The 23,226-nt window shown below is 34.7% G+C and overlaps 1 protein-coding gene across 1 annotated transcript in view; it reads right to left on the reverse strand.

The window, feature by feature from the left end:
* Positions 1-23,226, reverse strand: part of LOC129257703 (atrial natriuretic peptide receptor 1-like) — a 92,688-nt gene that overhangs the window by 27,909 nt on the left and 41,553 nt on the right. Inside the window, exons 2-9 of the mRNA XM_054896092.2 lie at positions 22,034-22,179; positions 20,494-20,652; positions 18,470-18,605; positions 14,939-15,033; positions 11,670-11,820; positions 5,403-5,484; positions 3,741-3,852; positions 1,956-2,030 (exon numbers count right to left, since the gene is read on the reverse strand). Of these exons, the coding sequence (XP_054752067.2) occupies positions 1,956-2,030; positions 3,741-3,852; positions 5,403-5,484; positions 11,670-11,820; positions 14,939-15,033; positions 18,470-18,605; positions 20,494-20,652; positions 22,034-22,179 (956 nt within the window). The remainder of the gene's footprint in view (positions 1-1,955; positions 2,031-3,740; positions 3,853-5,402; positions 5,485-11,669; positions 11,821-14,938; positions 15,034-18,469; positions 18,606-20,493; positions 20,653-22,033; positions 22,180-23,226) is intronic.

Below are 23,226 nucleotides of genomic sequence, written 5' to 3' on the forward strand. Positions count from 1 at the left end.
ATACGAACTGATTGCAGATGAAGTAGGATTAGACCATGTGGGATGGGACGGAAAGTAGACTAAGCGGATGTAGCCCAATTGACAATTTACCAGTATTTTTCTTTACTTGATGACTAAAGATTTAATTTTGAAATTAGATATATTCCATGCAATGGTTTATCTTACACTTTGCCACGATCTGAGTCAAACTTATAATAGAAATGAAGAAAGGAACGATCACAATCCAATTCTACAAATCCATATAAGTACTTTGAAAAGAACTGGAGCAACTCGTAATTGACTTTCGGAATCAAATTCAAAAGGCATATATAAAATTATAGTGCACCGTACGTATCAAAAGCCTTTCACAAAATCAACCCAATTTATTTCGTTCTGATAAATGAGGTCTGGATAGTAGTAGGCGATTTAAGACGCCACATCCAGAAGGATCATTTTGATAGTAACCCATTACTCTTTCACAGTAATACAACACAATGACGATCATGTAGACACTGAAATTAGATATTGAAGTCATGGATGTAGACCATTTTCCACTTCTCATTTAAAATGACTCAAGTTTCTGTTGCAGATCCTAGATAATTACAGAGTAAAATTAGATCATAATCCATGTCTATTCATGTATTTCTTCAATCACAATTAGCAAAGGGATTCTCATGATCTGAACCACATTAATTAATCATAATCTACGCCAATACAATATGATCGCCTTTACGGTTGTTCACGTACATTATTCTCATGTAAAAGAAAGTAGTATGTATAGTCTGGTAGGATCATCCAGTAATATATTATTATAATTATATGCAATTTACAATTTCGTTTAGAGCAGATGAAAATTATTGTGGAAAATACTGGAAAAATACTAAACGGGTATATGAAATGTTGGTACAGGGCTACAGAAAAAATATAACGATTTTTGTTGTTGTTGTTGTTGTTAATTGCTTAATGAAAAATATGAGCTCATTTTGTATGTAAATTCAATAGTTTTTCATGCAGAGCTCCAACAATCAGAAGACTTAAAGTATCACAAGAAAGCGTACATTTTTTATGTACATGTTTATTTTTTTATTTATTTTTTAAGTGATAAAATATTAGTAGGAAAATGAGCTTATCATTAAAATCGTCAAATAGGCATTACGATGAAATCATTATACAGGATCATTGGAAAGAATTTGCAATGAGAAAAATAGCAATATCGCCAATTCGAAAAATGGTATATAATATATCAACTTACTTTTTTAATGATTTATTATCTAGAATAAGTCCATACAAGATTATTTTGAGCTTCCAGAAACATAAAAACCCCATTTTTATGTAATTACACATTAAGCGAAAGGGCGGTTTCCTTTTCTTTATAAAATAGTAATGATATAAAACTGATTTCCAGCTAATATGTTTTTTACCACCCTCTTCCCAAATCGATTCATTTCGACAAATACAGGATTCGTACGTTGAGCAAGTCATTTACTGAACCATTTTTTCAGACTAATGTGATATATCCATCGTAATATTGGCTTACTCAACCAATTTATTGTTTTTTGTCTTAAATATACAGAATTAAATGGCGAGTTTTCAATAATCATTACGATTTGAATGGGAACAACTCGGGCCTGAAATTAATCCCCGAAGTTCATATCATAATTACAATAGATAGCAGCTGGATTTATACTGTGTTTTTTTTAATACGATACCGTAGTCTTAATCATGGCATAATATTGATGATAACGTGCATAGGCTACAACTGGTTTAAATGAAATGCAGTACTTAAGACTTTGGTATTTGTTAACCGAGTTTGGAGAAATGATTAGTATCTCGCTAGTTTGTTCTTACTTAAAACCTTTCTCATTTTATAACAATACCATTCATAAATTATAAAGAGCCATCGACCACCATTAATTGAGAAGCGAATTTTAGAGTTAAACAAGAAATGCTCAACAACTATAATCACAATGAATTACCTTGTAGTGTGCAATAGTAGCAAACACTTGTTTGGGATTATTCACAATGTTACCTCTCTCACTCAGTGCGCTAACCTAAGATATAAAGTGGAAAAAGGGAAAGATATATATATATACATTCATCATTACTGCACTTACTGTTGCAATTACAATTATGGTTTGATAAATTTCATCTTTATAATTATCATTACCAATATTATAGCTATTACGAATTTGATGATACGTTCGGACACGCTGGTTAATGAGTTTCGAAGTAAAATGCTGATATATTTTGCAAAAAAGAGGGAACAGACTGTGCGCATACACACATGGCCGTATTGGCGTGTGAGTGTGGGTGAGGATGTGTACATGGATATAAAGCTGGGTGTATGAAGGTGCGTATACTGCATACGTAGCATTGATACCTAATATAATAGTATGTTTTACAACAGAAACTTCTTTTTCACTTTGCTTTTATTTAGTAATATTGAAGAATAGCACCACCAAACCTTCCTCGTCCTACCAAAAAAAAAAATCCTCATCACGAATAGATGCCGACATTTGAGCTGTGTGCTATCATACATTATTAAAACTATTGATTGACGGATGAAAGATGGACTGACAGATATTCATATTAAAAGAGCTGCATAATTATGCTCTTCAAAAGGTCATTTCAAAGCGTATCAATCTAGTATACCGACACCCACCTAATGACGAGGAAAGCGAGATAGTATTATCGATGTTCATATAAATGTCTAGACTTATATTCACTCAAGTATAGTAATGCGTTTTGAAATCTACAGTATATAAAAGTGAGTGGTTGTGTATATGCCTATACATTTCCCAAAGATAATCTGCTTTAAACAAGACAAATAAAAGTAATTAAAGATTAATGATCCACTAGTACTTGATTTATACAAAGTGTCGGATGAAAGCTTTCTCAATATCGAACATTATTAAGGATAAACTAGAGGCATTGAGTACAGTTTCATAGCCAGGATGCGCATTAATTTTCACAATACAGCGGCAATGAAACCCCTATACTATAGCTTGTAACTAACAATGCTCATGAGACAAATATATTTAATTCATTATATGAGGTGGCAATTGGTTGGATATTGGCTGTTTTACTCAGGTGGATATAAAAATGGAATAAAAACGGTATTAGGTTGTAAACTAATGTGGGTTAGATTAATATGGCAATGGAATGAAATGAGATTGGTTCATGATTGCAATTGCCCTTTTAAAGATGAAAACGTGATCATAAATATCCTCATTTAAAGGATTATTGATCAATGTTTTTGTCCAAATGGTGTAGACTGTCAAAAGAATTGCAATAGAGATTTAACATGTTTAATTTTACTTCATGCAGACTTGGAACTATTGCCTTCTCTCTACGACATTTAATTATTTTGGGTTGCCAAATGTTACCACCCACACAATTGTGGTGTTCTACAAAAAAACTGTTTCTTAGTTATGCACGACTTTACGCCCGATAGGTAACTTACAAACAATGAACTCTTCACTAAATATCACTCTTGTTCATTTTATTAAGGAATAGTGCAATGTCACATTAATTGTAATTCTTCTTGCCCTCTACCCCCCAACCAATCAAAATACCCTGACGCAGCCCCTGATCCAAATATCGGTTGGTTGAGTAGACTAATGCCCATATTTTCCTTTATGTACGAAATAATTATCCTTTGAAAATATTTTCATTCTTAAGTAATCCTGGCAAGAGCATTTTTTCATTTACAAATGTGAATATACATGATGAACTAGGGATATGAATAAAAAGTTATTTACAAATGAGCCTGAAAATCTTGAATTTCCCGACTTGGTTTGCTCCGGAAAAATCAAATCAGACCAGGATATCTTCCATGACATCCTAAGAATTTCAGTGTCCAGCTTTATCTTCCTGTCAAAAGAAAAAAATAAGACCGATTCTTTATAATAGTTATGAAATTCAGCATTTTAAAGGGGTACTTCGCGGTCACTTATTAATACAAGTCGCACAATAAGAGAAGAATGAAAAAGTAGAAAACTAAAACATGCATCTGAAACAATCGGATGGAAAAATAATTAAGTCTTGGAATGTTTTAAACTTGTTTGGTGACAAAACTGGACGTCTATAATCGTCATTATAATAAAAATAATAATGATAATAATAATAATGATAATAATAACATTAATGATAATAATAATAATGATAATAAAGAAAATAATAATATGCAACATTCACATAGCACTTCATACAATGTTTCTAAGCACTGCAAACAACTACCCTAATCAGGTGCTCGAGCATCCAAGGAATGTACAATGAGAAAGCCGATGATCCTTTTCTACATTTTTTTCTTCCGTTGTATCTATTTTTGTTCACATGCCTACGGCTACGTGTACTATTAAAGATGTATGTAAACAATAATTTACATTACCATAATGAAGACATTACACAGTAAATCGAAGTCAGTCCTGTTTATTTTTTTTTCTGAGATAATTTTTCCATGAATTATAACAAAATACCAAATATGCGTTATTTATTCAATTCATACTGATTTTCAGGAAGTGGAGCGTTTTTGGAAGTTTGTAGGGGAATGGAAAAAAATAGATAGTCAAGTCACGTTTTTATTCACGTGAAAAGAAGTAAAATGGGGCTGAACCCAGATCCCCTCCCCTCAGCTCCGCACCCCCTGCATTATTTCTAGAAACCTGATATTCATTTCACGGATTAAACAAAAATGTCAGCTGTTGTCCGAATATGTTAGCAAACCGGTACTCTATAACAGAGCCGCGGCAATGCCAAATGCGGAAATATTATATGCACGGGGTTGATATTGAGGTCGACAGTCGTAATTAGCATAATAGCCGACCCGTGATTAGTAATTAAATACATTAAAAATGAATGATACTCCTACTGATGAACAGGTATGCTTGAGCGAATTTACGATTACTGCGGTAATGGTGCGTTGAATTATTGTAGTACTTTCAGAGAAAGTTCTGTCATATTGCTGTAAGCATAATGAAAGAAAATCTTTCCTTGAATTTCCTACTTGTAGGGCTGAGTTAAAAAAAAAATCCATATATAAATATATATTTGTAATTGATAAGACATTCGAAAGTATATATACATGTACAAGGCATAACAAAAGGTGGAATATTTAAAAGATTCAAAACGGTTACATCAAAGTACTGTATGAAGAGCGTAGCCTCACTTAATACCCACCCTAAATTAAATTTCACAGCCATCTTTTCATGAAATCCACCTCACTAAAAGCCAGAATATTCGAACATTAAGTAATCCAGCACAGTTATGAGAATTATGCACTTTACTTTAGTTATCTTTCTTGATTCTACAGATATAATAACCACCTTTCCTAAGAAAGACTTGTGTAGAAATGGGAAAAAATGAGCTGCTTCCTCGCAAATATTAGAGCTGTAATCAAGGAAATATTGTGTAAAACAAGGTACCTGTACACAAGGAAGATTATGAGAGTCCCGACTAGAACGATAGAAAGGCCTGTGATTCCTGCAATAACCAACGATGAGATACCTGTTGGATATTTGAATGGGTGGATACAAATCAGAGAAGAATGGCGATGGTTAGTCATTATCATTATATATTATTTCTCAGCTCAGATTAGGGACGGGAAAGTCCTTTTGGAAAAAATCTAGATATTGAACCGATTTTCAAATGATACTCATATTAAATATAATGTTTTTGTATATCACACATGTCCATCTTGTTCTCAAGGCGCTCTAATGTAATTTACCCTGGCTAAGTTAGGCTACGGATTTCGGGGCTGACAGATTTTTTTTAAAGGATTTCCTTCCTGCCAGTACTCATTTACCTCACATGGGTTGAGTGCGTCACACTGTGGATCAATTTCTAAAGGAGGCATATTCTCCTCCCCTGGATCTGCACCTCTCAAATAGTTACAAATAATACTTTCTTAAAAATTTCGGATCTGCTTGACGAGGTATTAAAGTAGGCGGCAAGTAGTAAGGATTCCCCCCCAAAAAATCTGTAGAATCTTATTTTTTGTGCCTGTCCCCCTATTTTTAGGGGGATGTGAATCTGCTTGTTGCCAAACTTATAAATACCATCTTTTTTGTGGGACGCACTGTATATATAAATACATACATAATATATATACATATGCATATATATTATAGCATATTTTATTTTACACAAAATACATGTATGTGAATTCGTGTGTGTGTGGGTGCGAATACGTTCATATGTATACACAAGAACACACCCACGAAAGCACACAAATTTAGATTTGTTTCTCCATTTGCTATCTTAACCTGATGTGAACCGATTGCGATAAATATAATTGTTAGATTAGTTCTACATCGTGTGATTATTTATTTCTGAAGATATAGATCTAGTAAATTTTACGATGTTTGGCAAGCGAACAAATTTCACTGAATTCCATGGGTGATGTATGTACACATTTAGCCTCATCTGTAGGCCTGTGTATGCGTGTGGGTGCTTCCGCGTATAAGGGTGTGTGTGCAGGTGCGAATACGTGTTGGGGCGGGGTAAATGTATGTGTGTATACACAACACACACGGACCCACGCCACACGCACAAACAGGCACACACAGCTTTGGATGTAATTCTCACTTTGCTATCTTCACCTGATGTAAAACGAGTGTGCTGAATAATGGTTAATTCTTCATCGCGTGATTATTTCGTTTAAATCAAATTTTCATTTACGAATAAAATGCAAATGGGGGGGGGGTGCATTTTACAATTAATGGTTTAACATAATTTGATCAGACAGGGTATCACACCCAAATCTTTCTAAAATGCCAAGCTATATTCGGGAAGAAATCATTAATTCATAAGAAACGAGGAACATTTGACTTACAGTGCATATATATTGTAATACTTTTGTAAAAAAAATCATTTCAAAATATGAAGTAGATATATTATTATTGATAGTTGGTCTAAAGCCTTTTCCATCAATGACACCACCAATTCAAATATCAATACATGCTTGAGCGAAAATTGACAATGAAACTCACAAATGGCTTTGCGCTAAAATAAAGAATATGGGCGATATGGGAACACCAGTCTAAATTTAATACTACCAAACATAAGAGTTGCTCATTACATTCATTTATGAATATATCGAGATTAGGTGTCAAATCATTATCATGATTGTAATTTGTTATTTAGTTTTTTGCTTGGCTGAGGATTGCTTACGTAATAATCTTCAAGATAACATCCCGGGAGGTGTTGGATTATTAAATGGATGAATAAATCGAGACAGGCCTTGAGGATGAATAAATAAAAGCCCGCTATACTCTATTACAGCATACATGGCATAATTTGCCCCACATGAATACATAAAATTTCGTGTATTTCGTGTATTTTATGGCATTTCGTAAGATAGAAAAAGCGATTGGTAAAGCCTTGACCATGATATTGAGTGGGAAGTACATGATTCAGGATTTATGCCGAGGGTGGATTGTCATTTGACCTCAAGGTTAATTCACCATTAGCATGAAGTCCATATTGTTGCATCGAGCTCATCGTGTGCAATTAGAAGGTAAATAATTAATGATAGGAGATATTTCTACGGGGGTTGTACAAGAAACTTGTTTGCAATTGATTTGTATACCTAACCTCAATTGCCCATGAATATAAATGTACGACCTCAACAAAGCTTTGAAACCTTTCTAAGGCATGAAGCTGACCAAATACATGCCCAGTTTTAAATAATGGGAAAGACTGTTTATTTTTCTTTTGCTCAACTTCATGTCTTCATCAAATGACAAAACCAGGAAAGCAAGCAGAACTGGTAATCAAAGGGATCGAATATACATGACATTTTTTACAGTGTGCATTATATATAGCATACAGCAGGGGCGGATCCAGGATTTTCCAAAGGGGGGGGGGGGCACATTTTCCAGAGGAAAAATTTGACAAGCACAAAAAAAGGGTTTTCAACAAAAAACAAGGACATTTCGTCCACGAAAAGATTTGACAGGCAAAAAAAAAGGTTAATAAGGACATTTCGTCCACGAAAAAAATGGACAAGAAAAAAAAGGTTCTCACTTTCAAAGGGGGGGGGGGCGGGCAGGCTTTGCTCCCCCCCCCCTGGATCCGCTAGTGGCATACAGCATATTTTTGGTACAAACATAAGATTAGAAAACGGATCGACATCCATCATGTCCATGTACACAATACTTCTCTCCCTCTGAACTAGGTTAACATTTCAATTAATTCGATCAAATATCATTCAGAGTCAGCTTAATGAATTTAGGTTTGTCTTCTTGAAGCAATTGCTTCAAGCACAAGCTATAGCAAATGATCATGCTTCAGCAATCGGAATGGAATAAAGAATTGAATCGAATTGAAATTGCTTCATTTTGCAAAACCTTTGCTATAAATGCTTGAACCCTTTCATGCATTTTCAAGCGGTTTGAACAATAGCGGCGTCACGCTGCACAGTTGGCCGGGGCGATACAAAAGTGCGCCAAAAGTCATTTTGGGCAATTTCAGATTTTCAATTTTTGTCATCCCCAGTTGAAAGACAACACTTTAAAGAATACATCAGCAAAATATTTCATTCGGGAATTTGCATAAAGGTTGTTAATTTCCTACCTCAAATCGTAAAATGTGACATTTTGCGAAATGCCGCGTATATGACAACTTAGTTGAAAAACAAGCCATTTCACAAGAGGTTTTTCATGTAGGAATCTGAAATGGCACCCACATAATCCTAATATATTCTTATTTTATGTGAAAGGGTTCAAAGTAGATAAAAGACACATTTCAGGAGGTTTATAGGATAATTATTTCTCGAAATAGGCTGATAATCCATGTTTTTGCATTTACATTAGCAACGTTTGGATTTCCGTGGATATCCGTTTAAACTCTATCATCATTTTGCCAGATGTCTAAGCTTTAAGTCGATACCACATTTAGCTGCCCGTTTTTGCCTGTTTTCATGTTAGAGCCGATTTTACTTGACACAACACCACCAAAACCTGTTAAAAAACGGTCATTTTTATACCGCGCAGTCATCGCAGCGCACCGTTCATTTTTGCACGGCGAGGACGATTCCCCTTCTATTCCATGAAAATGACATGAATTCCGGGCATAATGTAAAAAAAATGAAGGTTGATAAGTCATATAAGGGCTACCCGCCCCTCTTCCAGAGATAAAAGTTACTTGTAGAATAATTTCAGCCCAAAACCCTCCTCATAGTAAAACATTCGTGGTGTATATACTCTGCGTTTTACCCAAGTCTACCCGCTTGATAAAGCACGGTTAATATTTTTCAGATTTTTAAGTATTTTTTTAAATCTAATGATCATTTTGATGCCATAATTTTTTTTTCAGGATTACAAACACACTTTTTATGCAAGTGAGAAGCATAAACCAACATTCACTCTGGTCAATCTTAAAGTTACACATAACACAAAAGTTTATTTACTACACATTGTTTAGCGTAATTTGTCTTTTCACAGATAGGTTTTAAGTATCCAATCAAAATGTGGTATCAAAGTGACGTCATATCGGCTTTAAATTATGTTCAGTCGATTTTACGCCCAAAATTACCCTTAATCAACATGTTAAAGTAAAAATATAACACGGAATATAATTTTGGCGCACTTTCAACTCATTTTGGCCCACTGTGCGCTGGTGCGAACACGACTCACGGTAAAAAGCAGGACTCGAGCGCAAAGTTGTGGCAGTGCAAATTACCGCTTCTTTTCTATAACAGCTTTTCCTTAGGCGTGGTGTCAAATGACTTATTTTTTTGGATAGATTTATGTATTTGGCATTTGCTTTGCACTTATTAAGAAGAAAACATGAACATGTAGGCTACAGTACACTTTTTGATTCTCTCTCAGGTGCATAAACATGATTTAAAAAAAACCCGAAAACGCCCTGATCAAGCAAAAGCTCAAGCTGCTCTGACGGAGCTTGAAAAACCCCAAGCAAGTGCTTAAACGCACAAGCGAAATGTTCGCTTTATGCATACGCTTTTTAGCAATAGCTTAATTGTCAAGAAAAATGCTAGCAGTCAGTTAGCGATTACTTGAACTTACTAGTAAAAGCATTCGTTATGAAAGGGCATGTGGAACATTACAGGTCTATTAACAAGGGCGATTGCTCGTGACAATTTTGTATCTGTGAGAGTTGAGTAAATGATGACATGCCTTCTTTAATCAACCTATAATCCGTTTCTTTTTTCATTGTTACCAGAGCAAAGCTGGATTCTATCAACCCAAAGGAGTTGAGCAAATCACCAAATTGAACCAAATTTACCGAATCCTAAAAATCGCAATATTTACTTTCGTAGAAACCCGCCCACTTTGAGCATGCTGTGGACTTACCTTTGTGACTATGAATACTTTGGTCAATTAAGAGGCAATGTTTAAACGAAAAATAGTAATTTTTTATATTCAAGGACATTCAGGTGGTAATAAGTTTATAAAAGAATTACTTAACAAATGGAAATGAAGGTTGAGGTTGATGAATAATTATGTTGCATTTTTTTCGCATTTTCAGAACTTTAACAGGCGTATGGCAAAAAAAACACACACCCACACACACAACATGAAGAACCTGGCGCAAATTACCTTTTCACTTTATTTTTCAATTAATTTCTCCCAAAGTGTATAAATTAGCCTTTGATAAAAATGATCAAAGATTGTTAAGTCTCAGCTCAAGTAATTATTATATCTTTAATTTGGTTTTCTGTGCTAATGAACACCCCCCCTTTAATAAAAATCTTGATTAACCTAATGTCCAAGTTTCATGAACTAGGTCCATATATTTTCTAAGTTATGCTGTCATTTCAAAAACTTAACCTTAGGTTAAGATTTGGTGTTGACGCCGCCGCCGCCGTCGGAAAAGCGGCGCCTTTAGTCTCACTCTGCTATGCAGGTGAGACAAAAACCCCTTTACAATCCAAGCACAATATATGATAAGTAAAGACATTTATCCATGTCATTAAAAAAATACCCAATTATGTGAGAGACGTACACTCGTCTAAATATAATAGATACCTTTAAAATACACACAATCTAACGCTTCATAAGGCGGTGACTCTATGAAACAAATTTGGATGCAGAAAGATCGAATTGAAATTCTCTTCGAAAGGGGTTAAATAAGTTTACAGCACCACAATTAATTACTCGCGTAACAGCTTCTGGTGTGATAGAAACATAAAAGGAAATTTCAATTTATGAAAAAGAAAAATGTGAGAGTCTGAGAGACACATCGTAAGTTACAACTTGGGTCACTATTACACCGTACAAAATGCATTCTCCTTAAACTGAGAATAAGAAATAGCCATTTCAAAATTTGGAATGCCTTTCTTTCTACCTTGTCATGCTTGTGCGCGCTTCTTTGAAAATTACAAGACATTTAGTTGCAACCATTAGGCAATTCACCTTTCATTTAATAACTCCTAACCGATATTACTTTGGTCAAAAATGTGTCACCTGGTAGATAATGGACACTACGGTTATATCGAACAGGGACAACATCAGTCGTTGCAAATTATCGAGTAGAGTTTCGAAAGGGGTAAAAGACTTCTATTTCTACACAATCAAAGAAGAAAAGGAGCACTGTAAAGTTTGATGTCGAAGCATGAGTGAAATTTTAAATTGTATATTTTTCTTCAGTTTTAGGTTCTTTATGCCGAGTGAAGAGAATTAATGTTACTCCAACAAACAAGCACAACTTAATGATGGTATACATACCTTTATCTTCACATTCGGGGTTCTCATTGAAAAATCCACAGAAGGGGCTATCCAGGGGAGGGGACGTAGCTCCCCCTGGCCATAAGATTGTTCTGTTAGGAGTCGGAGTGTAGCGAAGTCCCGTTGCCGTTACATAGAAGTTCCCAACAATCTTGAAAATGATAAAGATAAAAGCAAATGTGATCATAATGCAACTGAACGCGTAACACAGGTGTCGAGTGAGGTTTAAGTTTCCAAAATGAGCTATATCCATACAAATTGATAAAATAAACATTCATTAATAATTAAATTAACTGCTAGATTTGTATAAATCATGTTTACAACAATCTAGCAGTTTATTATAAACAGTGGATAGGGTATAAAAAAAAAATAGATTTAGTCAAAAGTGTAGTTTTGGGTAATGAAACAAGTCTTTATATATAGGTAAAAATAATAATTATTTTTTACTATGTTACTTCTTGTTTTCTGCTTTCGTTTCCTTCTCGTATATTCTTTCTTTATTGCCTTATTCACTTTTTTATTCATTTTGTTATTTTTTGGATAAAGGATACCATTATCCCATTCATCAGCAACGTTGCTCTGACGTCACCTTATGTGGACGCAGCTTGCGTGTAGAAAAGTCGCAATATTTTCCTGTGTTTTTCAATTCTTGAATTCAAATACTTTTAGACGATTTGCAAAGAGAAATGTCTTTGGATTGATTTAGTGCTTAAATCAACGTTAACCCACAGCCTTAAACAATATTTATTTTTTTTGCCTCTTATAACCACAAGTGCTATGTCGGGTAAATGCGAACTCATGCAGATACGGATGAAAAGCTGTGCCAAATAAGCAACAATTGAAACTTGACCAAAAATAGGTTCTTGACCTTGGGTTTCAATATTATTGGCAGGAAATACTCTAAATGTTGTTTTCTGTAATTAAGATTGTAGTTAAAATGTTAAATTCGTTATTTGGAAAACAATGAAAATAATAATCATTGTCTTCATACAAACGCATTTAACTCCGACTAAATGGGATGACGTCATATAACATAAAAGCGAAATGAAGCCCGTTACACTAGAATCACGAATTAGAGTGTTTATAAAGAAAATACCTAAATAGCATGAAACTAGCGTTGACAAATTCTGATTCTTCACAGCTATCCAATAATTTATACAGTCAGACCACAGATCCCTATGCTAATGAGCAAATAGGACAGATTCATCCAAATCCTCTCATGTTTGAATCCTCCTCCCTGCAATATCTCGTGAATCATGAGATTTTGTTTCTCTGAGAATTTACTCACTTTATCCTAAAGTCAAATTAAATATCTTTGCACAATTGGACAGAGTAAATGTTTCTCTTTTATATTTGTCATTCATTTTGTATAAAATATTTTGAGAAATAAGTCTATTTCAGGCCAGGAATGTGCATCAAATCTAAATTTTGTTCCTCTGTTTTCTTTTGCAAACTGTGAAGACTTTTTTTTGAGCCTCGAAGATAATTATCTATATCTCCACAAAGTTGAATTTCTGTACTTTCTCACAATGTCACTCTTAATATGCAGCACATTTTAATCGGGTCAAGATCACACTTTTCCCACCAAGGTACAAGACGGGATTACTAAAATTTTGGAGTAGCATGAAATCTAGAGTTCTGATTGGCCGGATAATGCTTCAAAACAACAAGCGCGGGTAATTTGATGAGATTACCAATGTGACCTTGCCGTGAACCCAGCACTGGAACTGTTGAGTGTGTGGTCTCTTTGACCAATCCGAGTGCAGTATTCTTGTTTTCAAGCTGCTGAATGTACTTGACCAATGAAAGTGTGATCTTGACCCGATTAAACCAATTCTTCTTTGAAACCTATACCATTTTAAAGCATAGATATCCAGCTTTATCGTGATCTAAAAATCATTTGGGCTAAAAAAAAAATTGTCAGGTGAAAATAAGTATTTTGTAGCATATTTTAGATCAAAATTGTTACCTACATTACAAAATATTTAAATACATTGTGAAAGAATGATTCTCCTTCTTTACAATACCAAAACCATGAAATTTGATAAATACTTAGAGCAGCAATGACCGAATTAAAAAAGGTATTTCGGTCCGCATCAAGCTCGTTAAATATGCAAAACCTCTCTAGTCATGAATATCACTTGGATGAAAGAAGCCACTTATTTGGGACCTGCGTATGTAGGCCTATAGTTGTTTCGGCTTCTGATATGTTTTAAAAGCTATATATGTTAACACTGTTTTAGTTAAAACCTTTGGCGACCTTTTAAAATATGGTCGTAGATCTTCACTACTTCACTGTGTAAATAATAGGATGTCAGAACATGAAATATTCAGATAGATATTGTCATAGTACTTATATATATATATATATATATATATTATATTCACATGTGTGAAGTTTATGCGGGTTTTAATCTAAAGAAAAAAATATAGCTTTAAATCTCATTTCTTATTATTATTTTGGAGCTCTCTTTCAAGCCCTCTTTCTGGGCATCTCCAAACAAAAAAACACAACAAATACATAGAGGTTGTTCTCCTCATGAGACAACGACGAGTGATAAACGGTGTTCATCCTCAATGAATAAAAGACTAAGAAACTGGCGTAATTAGGAGAGCGGATTGGGATATAAGACAGCCGACGGGCACGGTTAGATGTAATTTTCTTCAATTGAAAGATGCAAGAGGAGAGGAATAATTTATTGGCACCAGTGGCGAAAAGGAAAGCTGTCCAATACATTAATTGTGTTTGGTGAAATAAAAGCAGCGGCAGACTTGTTGCTCTTTATCAAAGTAAAGATGTAGATGTATATATATCTGTGTTTAATAGCTCCATGGTGAAAGAAAGCTTTTAGAGAAAATAAATGGGTGTTTGTCTATAAATGGGCATGGAAACGAAACATGAACAGATGTAGGGTGGTCTAGTAGTGGTAGTAGAAGTAGTAGTGAGTAGTAGTAGTAGTAGTAGTAGTAGTAGTAGTAGTAGTAATGGTAGTAGAAGAAGTAGAAGTAGCAGTGGTACTTTTGGTGATAGAATCGTTAGTAGTAGTAGTAGTAGTAGTAGTAGTAGTTAGTAGAAGTAGAAGTAGTAGTAGTAGTAGTAGTAGTAGTAGTAGTAGTAGTAGTAGTAGTAGTAGTAGTAGTAGTAGTACTAGTAGTAGTAGTAGTAGAGCAACATCAGAAACAATAGTATAAATAGTATTGCTGGAAATTTTGATATTGGGTATGACAAATAAAAACAATAGTAATGAAAGTTGCAATATTATTCTTACCTCGAAGGTACCATTTTCCGTATTTGTCATATCCCATAGTGTGTATTCAGAATCACGATCACCATTTTCATTAATCACAACCTGTCCGTATAGCCCTAAAAGATACATGACAGGTAAAGAAAAATGACAATGAATTCAATGTTTCCCCTTTCTTTATTGACACATCATAACTTTGAAAAATGTCCAAAAATTTTACTAGGATGACTATAGACATTTGAAAAGCAAAAAAAACAAACTAATTAATGTTACAAATGAATAAAAAATAAGAAGTAAAAAAAGGTGCAATACACAGAGCGGTGGAAACATGTGTGATATTTTTATGACATTTTCTAGAGACAAACTACATGTATGCCAATTACTGTAAGTTTACACAGATCAGGGATGTATTTACAGTTTTCCTAAACGGCCTGACATCAGTTTTAAGGTTCGACACAAGTTGAAGACAAGTGTGATATTTACCAAATTACTCTCAACTTTCAATGTGTCAATCAAAGTAAGAATGTAAATATTTCGAGACGGTTTTGAGCTGCAAAAGAATCATCAGTATAAATGACATAATTTCAGATCTAAGTATTCAAATAAATATGTAATGAGGGTATTTATAATACGTCTTTTTTATCATTTAATAAATGCTCTTTTATTGAGTTTCCTATCCAGATTCATTGTTTGTGTTGCTGGGATCCGAACCCACGACAATCTGTTTCAAAGGCAAGAGCAATATTTACCAGACCACAACGCATGATGACTATGTGCCCCTCTTCCTTAAAGAGTTTTCTAATAATATTTCAATAAATTTAGTATGATTTAACGATCGAACGTCCATTTTTTAAATTAACGATTCATAGAAATTTTAAGTTTGACAACATTTTTGGAAACAGTTACATGGCAGACGTTGTGAATATGCAAAAGGTGGGCTCATAATGTTGTCATGTCCTGCTTTCCTTTATATTACATCATTATATGAAATCAGCATTTTCTTTCATATGTTCATGTGCTTCCCTTGTAACAAAATAAGTTTCAGCGATGATTATCTTACACAATATATCAGTACACACATTTTTTTTTCCATTCATCGATGGCACAATTTTAATAAACATATAATAACGTACAAAATAACAAGTTCGATGACGGTATAATCAGCTCCTTCGTTGCATAAACATGATGGCATGCATATAACTGTTCACCAACCTAATGCAAGAGTTTGTCATTACTTTGTTTTTCCGTCCAATTTTAATCATATTTTCAGTGTTTTGTTTGTGTGATTTCATTTTATATGTTCAATCATAACATTTTTAGCATTAAACACCAAACCCTTTTATAATGGATTTCTTTCCCCATCACTGATACACATTGAACTTTTTTTCTTTTTCAAGATCTTATCATTTCTCAACTCATTCCATCCATAAGTATCACATGCACAGATACATTGTAATTAAAAATAGCATACATTTCAAACTAATCCAAATGAATAGTTCATTATATTTTTGTGTTTATTTTATTTCCGAATCAGATTTCAAAAATATGTACAAAAGGAGCAATAAAAAATAGCAATAGGATGGTATATTTGGTGAATGTGTTAACGATAGATTATATTGCACACGGAGATGAAAATGCACACGGTGGCAAATATTAGCCTATTCTAAAGCAGTTCTTCAATACAATTTAGAGCTTCAATTTAGTCGAGGAAAACAGAAATTAGAGACAGCCCCCTCTCTATCTATTTCTCGTTTTATCTCTTTCTTTATCCTTCCCAATAAAAGGGACGCATTGTGACCCATAAACGTGACAAACTGGAATATATAACATGTATACTGTTAATCAAAGTTTACATTACTGACCTGTCAATATTTGACAATTTATTCAATCGGAAAAAAGGGAAAAGTGATTGCTCAAGGATCGTTCAATGAAATCAAAACTTTAATTGAAAATGAAATAAGATTGATTAGGTCTATCAACTTAGACTGGTACGATACATCACACTTTTTTGTAATAAATATAACATGTTTCTCACAAGCGTGTAATGGCATCGAAATTCAGCTTGACACTCAAAGTCATTCAAAATAATTCAAATATAATATTGCTAGTGCAAAGAAAAGTGAAAATAACAATGTCTACCTGCGAGACATCATCTTATTTATAATTTTCCAGTTTTTATACGCAACTTATTGGCATCTAGTAGCACGTTTCATAATTTGCATCAGACACCAGATGAGGGGAAAACCTTGTCAACGTTAGTTTTAAAATCGATCCATCAGTAATGCACATTTTAACAGTCGTGGGGAAAACACGTTGTGCCATCACCCTACTGTATCAATTACTTTACATCTCTTTTTTAAACAAGTTTTTGAAGAGAATTTCCTGCCCCCTCCTTTACCACAGCATATATAACATTTTACTTGTTTGCTAAACCATCTTGTTAGTCCGGTAGCATATATCATTGATAGTGGGGCAGGGGCGGCGGAGCGAAGTTGAAAGTGTGGAGGGGGGCACAGGGAAAAGGGGCATTTTTTTTCTTTCAAAAAGGACACTATCTTAAAAAAAAGGAAAAATGACTTATCTACAGTGGCGTAATGAGCCAAATATTTTGAGGGGGCTTAATGTCACATCACGTAAGATTTATAAGAAGTTGCGAGCGAGCAAAGCGAGTGAGGACAATTTTGACATTTTTTATGACGAAAATCCAATTTTGTGATAGATTTTGACATAATATTCAGAAAATAATATCATATTCAACCTTCTCTCTTCTCTTGTCTTCCTTTTCCCTTTTATCTTTGTCGTGATGTTTTTTGTTTTTTTTTTGTTGGGGGGGGCAAGAGCCCCCATCTGTACACCACTGCTTATCTACCCCACTCACTTCACTCATGAGGGATTTTTCTCCCATTTTTTTTTCCTTCATAAGTAGTAACATAAAAAATGAGGATATTGTTTTCTTGGGGCACTCATTAACACATAAAAAAGGTCCTTCTCAGGTGAAAGGGGCACAGAGCACATTCGTGAGGGGCACTTTTCTTGGGTAAAAAGGGGCACTGATACATGAAAGGGCACTTACAAGAAGGCAAAGGGGCACTTGTTCACACGTAAAACAGGTCCTTAGGTGAAAAGAGCACATTTGGCAATGATACGAGAAATGACACTTGCTAACACATAAAACAAGTCGTTCTCAGATGAAAGAGGCAGAGGAAACGTTCGTGAGGGGGCATTTTGCTTGCGTAAAAAGGCACTTATACGACAAAGGGCAAATGGTAACACATAAAACGGGTCCTCCTCAGGTGAAAGGGGCACAGTAAACGTTCGTGGGGGGCACTTTTCTTGCCTAAAAGGGGCACTTTTTCAGTGCTTCAGAAAGTGTGGGGGGGGGGGGGAATTGTGCCCCCGCCCCCAAGATCGCCACTCCTATAGTGGGGAACCATTTAAATAATCTCGCCCCACACCCTTAATCTAAGAATCATGGAGCCACGTCGCTAAGGAGTACCTCAATTCGAAGGAGGTGGGGGTCCATGGTTTCAGCTATGTTATAAATGTTATATTTACCTTCGAATGTTCTATTCCACATCCTATGTGTCACGGCGTGACCATCGTATACGTCTCCTCCTTCCGCTAACGTTTCGTTGACTGCTAATGAGTACAGGATCATGACGTCATAGAATGCTGACGCTAGAAATATATGCTACAAATGAGGTAAAAATATATTTAAAGATTTACTTGCATACAAATATACACGAAAATACGCGCATAATCTAGAAAACGAAACCACCCATACACACACTCATGCGTGCACAATCATCTTTTTTTCTCCCTCATAAACCACACAAAAAGTAGCCATTTTTCAAATGGATGAAATTAACGGGATGGTCCAGGCTGGAGATATTTATATCTCCCTAAATAGAGTAAAATTCACGAAGCAAAATGCTGATAATTTTATCAAAATCGGATACCAATTACTGAAGTTATTGAATTTTAAAGATTTGCATTATTTCGGTGAAACAGTTCTAGGCAAGTCTTTATGAAAATTCATTAAGTGTGCTGATGATGTCATATCCCCACTTGTTCCTTTGTATTTTATTGTATGAAATTGGTTTTATTAAAAAAAATTATACCAAGAACTTAAACAATTTGATTGACAACTTATTATATTAGTTATTTATTACCGCAACTTATTTCATCATAATGGAGACACATCATTTACACATGTATGAAAAAATGAGACATTTATGATTTCATGTAATAACATAAGAAAAAGGAAAGTGGTGATGTGACATCATCAACCCACCTAATTAATTTTCATGAAGATGTGCATTAACTGTTTTCACAAAATATTGATAAACTTTAAAATTCAATAAATTCATTATTTGTTATCCGATTTTGATGAAATTTTCAGCATTTGTGAATTTTACTCTGTTTATTTAGATATAAACATTTTCAGCCCGGACCATCCCTTTAACGTCAAACCACCTCAGAGTTCAGCGCAAAGCATAGGAATAAGTTTGGATTTCATTATTTCATTGAGAGTAGTGCGGATCAAAATAAATATATTTCTTTGAAAGTGTCGGATTTCATCTCTGATGGGTAATGTATTTACGTCTTGCAGCCATATCAGTACAATAGCTGAGCAGCTGCCTATACAGAAAATACTTTATCGAACGCTGGTAAGATGATATTCAATAGTTGTCGCAAGACTAGACGAATGGAAGTGAATTATCTCCATTGGTGTATAATACTTAGGCCTATGGGTCCATATACGTAAGTGGAGATTTAATTTAATCAGGTCAAAATATCACCAAACGCAGAATTGAAGAAGTTCGACTGACTCAATGAGATGTTCTTTCATTACAACTCATATACCTCAGTCACATTTGCTTTAAGGCGGCCCTACAGCGAGTCGAAAACAGCCCTTTTTAAACATTTTTTGTACCAGCTTCATATAGGTGGATGAATAAAAAGTAAATCTAATAACAAACACATACAAAGAGACCAAAACGGAGAAAACTTAAAATACAAATTTTGTATGTACAAAATGTAAAGAAAAAGGTTTGGAAACAAAGAAGGAAGTAAATGTAAAAGGGGTGTTTTTAAATCTTGCAGTGTAGAGAAATATACGGATAGATATTCATTTAATAAGAAATCGAGAAGCAATGATAAAGGAGGGGAAATGATTGACAGAAAATCATAATGGGGGGAAGCATGCATAAAATGTCAATATGACCGCTCTATAAAAATATTGTTTTACAAAGATCATGAAAGATGGACCTATCTTGTGATTTCCTTTAACCTCGTTAATGTATGGTATCTTTTAGAATGAAATCACTGGCCTTGATCTTACTTATATGTATGTTGAGCATCTGGGAAAAGCGATAGAAAAGTTGAATAGGCCTACAGCTTGCCTTCTTTCCCAGAACCATATAAAAAGATACGCTATCAAAGGAATATCATCTAAGATATAATTGTGAAATTGCAAAAATAAATCAGTGTCTTTAAAAGTAGGAATGCGTGCTGATGCTGATAGCAAAGAGACAAGCATGAATGATGAGAGAGAATCCGTGCAAACAATGTCTTACCGAGCTTTGATCGTGATCCATTGTGATATTATAGTTCATCTCTCGTCTCAAAATAACCTCCTTCTCAAAATCTTTATAAACAGAGGAGGTTGGTTCGAATACCCGAATCGTCATCAGAGCTTCGTAGGCTTGCTTTGCCTGATAATCGCGGCCATCTCCCTGTGGAAAGAGGTTTGCCAATCAACATAATGAAGAAAAAAAAAACCGCATCCAATGCTCTTAGTTAACTAGTCATTATATTGATAATGATGATGACAATGTAAATCAGAGTAGTAATGATAAAAATATTGCTGATAATGATAATACTTTTGATGATAATGATGATGTTAATGAGGATGATGATATTGATAATAATAATAAAAATGATAATAGTAAAAGCATAATGATGATAGTAGTAACAGCAATAACTAACGATAATAATGATTATAGAATAACGATGATAATAATGAACTTCCTTAACTTAAATTTTATTCAACCAAGTACCCACATAAGCCATGTTACATATTTCCATCCTAAAGCTGTAAAATTCCCCTCTCCCTTTTTCATACAAATACTTTGTACGGTTATATGTCAAAGTAAGTTTTACCTTGTTTACACGCTGCATCGGCTCGCGGTGCAGACCCGAGAGTTGGTGCAGACCATAGAGTTTTTTAATGCGTGTAAACGCAATAAACTTGCACCGAAACGGCAATTTTGCTCAGCCAAAGTACCGCGAGCCGGTGCAGACACGGCAATTTTTCTCCGTGTAAACACGAAGTCAAGTCTGCACCGGCAATATAGTGCGCGTTTCATGACGTAAATTTTATCCACTGACCTTTGTTTTTGCTTCGCGAGCCGAGTCTGATCCGAGAGCTGGGGCAGCGTGTAAACGCGACGCAGGATAATCCGCGAGCCGAGTCTGCAACGTGAGCTGGAAAAGCGTGTAAACGCGGTAACTATTTGACGATCAACGATTTGGAGTTCTTAAACATATTGAAACACAGTGCAGATGCATATGCAGGGTTTGTTTGGAATTGACATCACATCACATGTAACTTTGAGATCTCTTTAGAATATTGCATTAATGTTAAAATTGAGAAACCTCCCTGTAAGAGGATTCAACATCTGACGGTATTTATTCTACGAACATTGACAGAAGTGTGCCGGTTCAAAGGTGAAGGATTTTGTTTAATGGCTGATCTCTTAATCTTCGTAAATTCTCCTGTCGTAAGACTTTAAGGCATCTTTTACTTCTGTTTGCTCCTCCTCCTTTTCTTCTTCTTCATCTTTTTCCTTTTCTCCTTCTTCTTTTCTTGTTCATCTTCGTCTTGATTTTTTTGAGTTGATTTTTTTCTTTACAAACAATACAAGCTCTTTTCAACTATAAACCCTAATATACGTGGTGAATATCCTCTCCTTTATTGAGGTCCCCTCACCCCATAGATGAGTGACCTCCCCTCCCGAATGCCAGAGCAGAGTATGGCCAAGTACACCTGACTGTGGAGCTCAAAAACCACGCTTTCGAATAGTTTCCAGGGTAACCTTAATCTGTTTGACTTACCCTTTCCCAGGAATCGTTGCCGAAGATGTCGACATCACGGAACGGGATGATGTTAATGAAAGCATATTCTCCATTAAGGAGGTTCAAATCGTACGCATTGAGCATGATAGAACGTAAAGTGTCTCCATCAACTGCCAAGAAGATGACTGTGAAGAAGGAGGAAGAGAACGAGAAGGAGAGGATGGATGAAAAGAAGAGGTGAAAGAGAAGGTAAAGGTAGAGGGAAATGGCGAGACAGAGGAAGAGAAGAAGATGAAAAATAAATGAAAAAGTTGAATAAGATTGGCTTGAGGAAGGAAAAGGGTCAACAAAAAATGAGGAGGTGAAGAAAGAGAAGACAAAACAAAGAAGAATCAGGGGGAGAACAGAATATAAATGCCAAAGAACGAGGGTTATAATTATATCACCGATAAAACAAATTAATTCCCATATCTCCAACAATGAACGTATATAACTGTTAACTCGGTTTGCATAAGTTTTCTGAATAATGATTTATAGAACACATTAACTATTCAGTCACCGTCAAGTACTAGTATATATTTAGCGTTTATGATAGAAAGGACATTACTGTGTTGTTTATAAGAGCCCTTTATTATAAATACGATGTCCTTGATTCGGAAGGGTCATAAATTATGACTTCTTATTAGAGCTATGGTACACAGTCAAATTAATTTTCTTCGCATAGTGTTCGATATTTTTTTCTTTTTCATGTACCAAGAAAGTTAGTACCATAAAATAAGGGTAAGTACCATAAAATGTCAACGGTCATGATAGTAGGGTATTCATTCATTAATAAATATCAAGTATGATCGTATTCATTTACTGTTACATACATCTTCTCTTACACCATGTTCACTGCATTTATCTACATAGTTTTTTTACTGGCTCATGCATCACACGCAATTTTGCTTATTCAATGGTCACAACAATAATTTCGTTGTTTTATTTTTTTTTACTATTCGTCTTCTTTGATTCTGAAAATAAACTTTGTTTTTATGATTGAATAAAATCTATTGGAAAAAAATTGAATTGAACTGAAATCCTTGACTCATAATTTATCCTTGTCATTATCTGTCTTTGAGCAGTAGTAAGTATATTAATTTGATATTTTCAGATAGATTAAAAAACTGAGTTTGAACTTGGATTGCTTCTTCTCCGTTAATATCTTGAAATCTGCCCCCCAGAAAATATTT

This window comes from Lytechinus pictus, chromosome 3, assembly GCF_037042905.1.
Source record: "Lytechinus pictus isolate F3 Inbred chromosome 3, Lp3.0, whole genome shotgun sequence".
Lineage (NCBI taxonomy): Eukaryota > Metazoa > Echinodermata > Echinoidea > Temnopleuroida > Toxopneustidae > Lytechinus > Lytechinus pictus.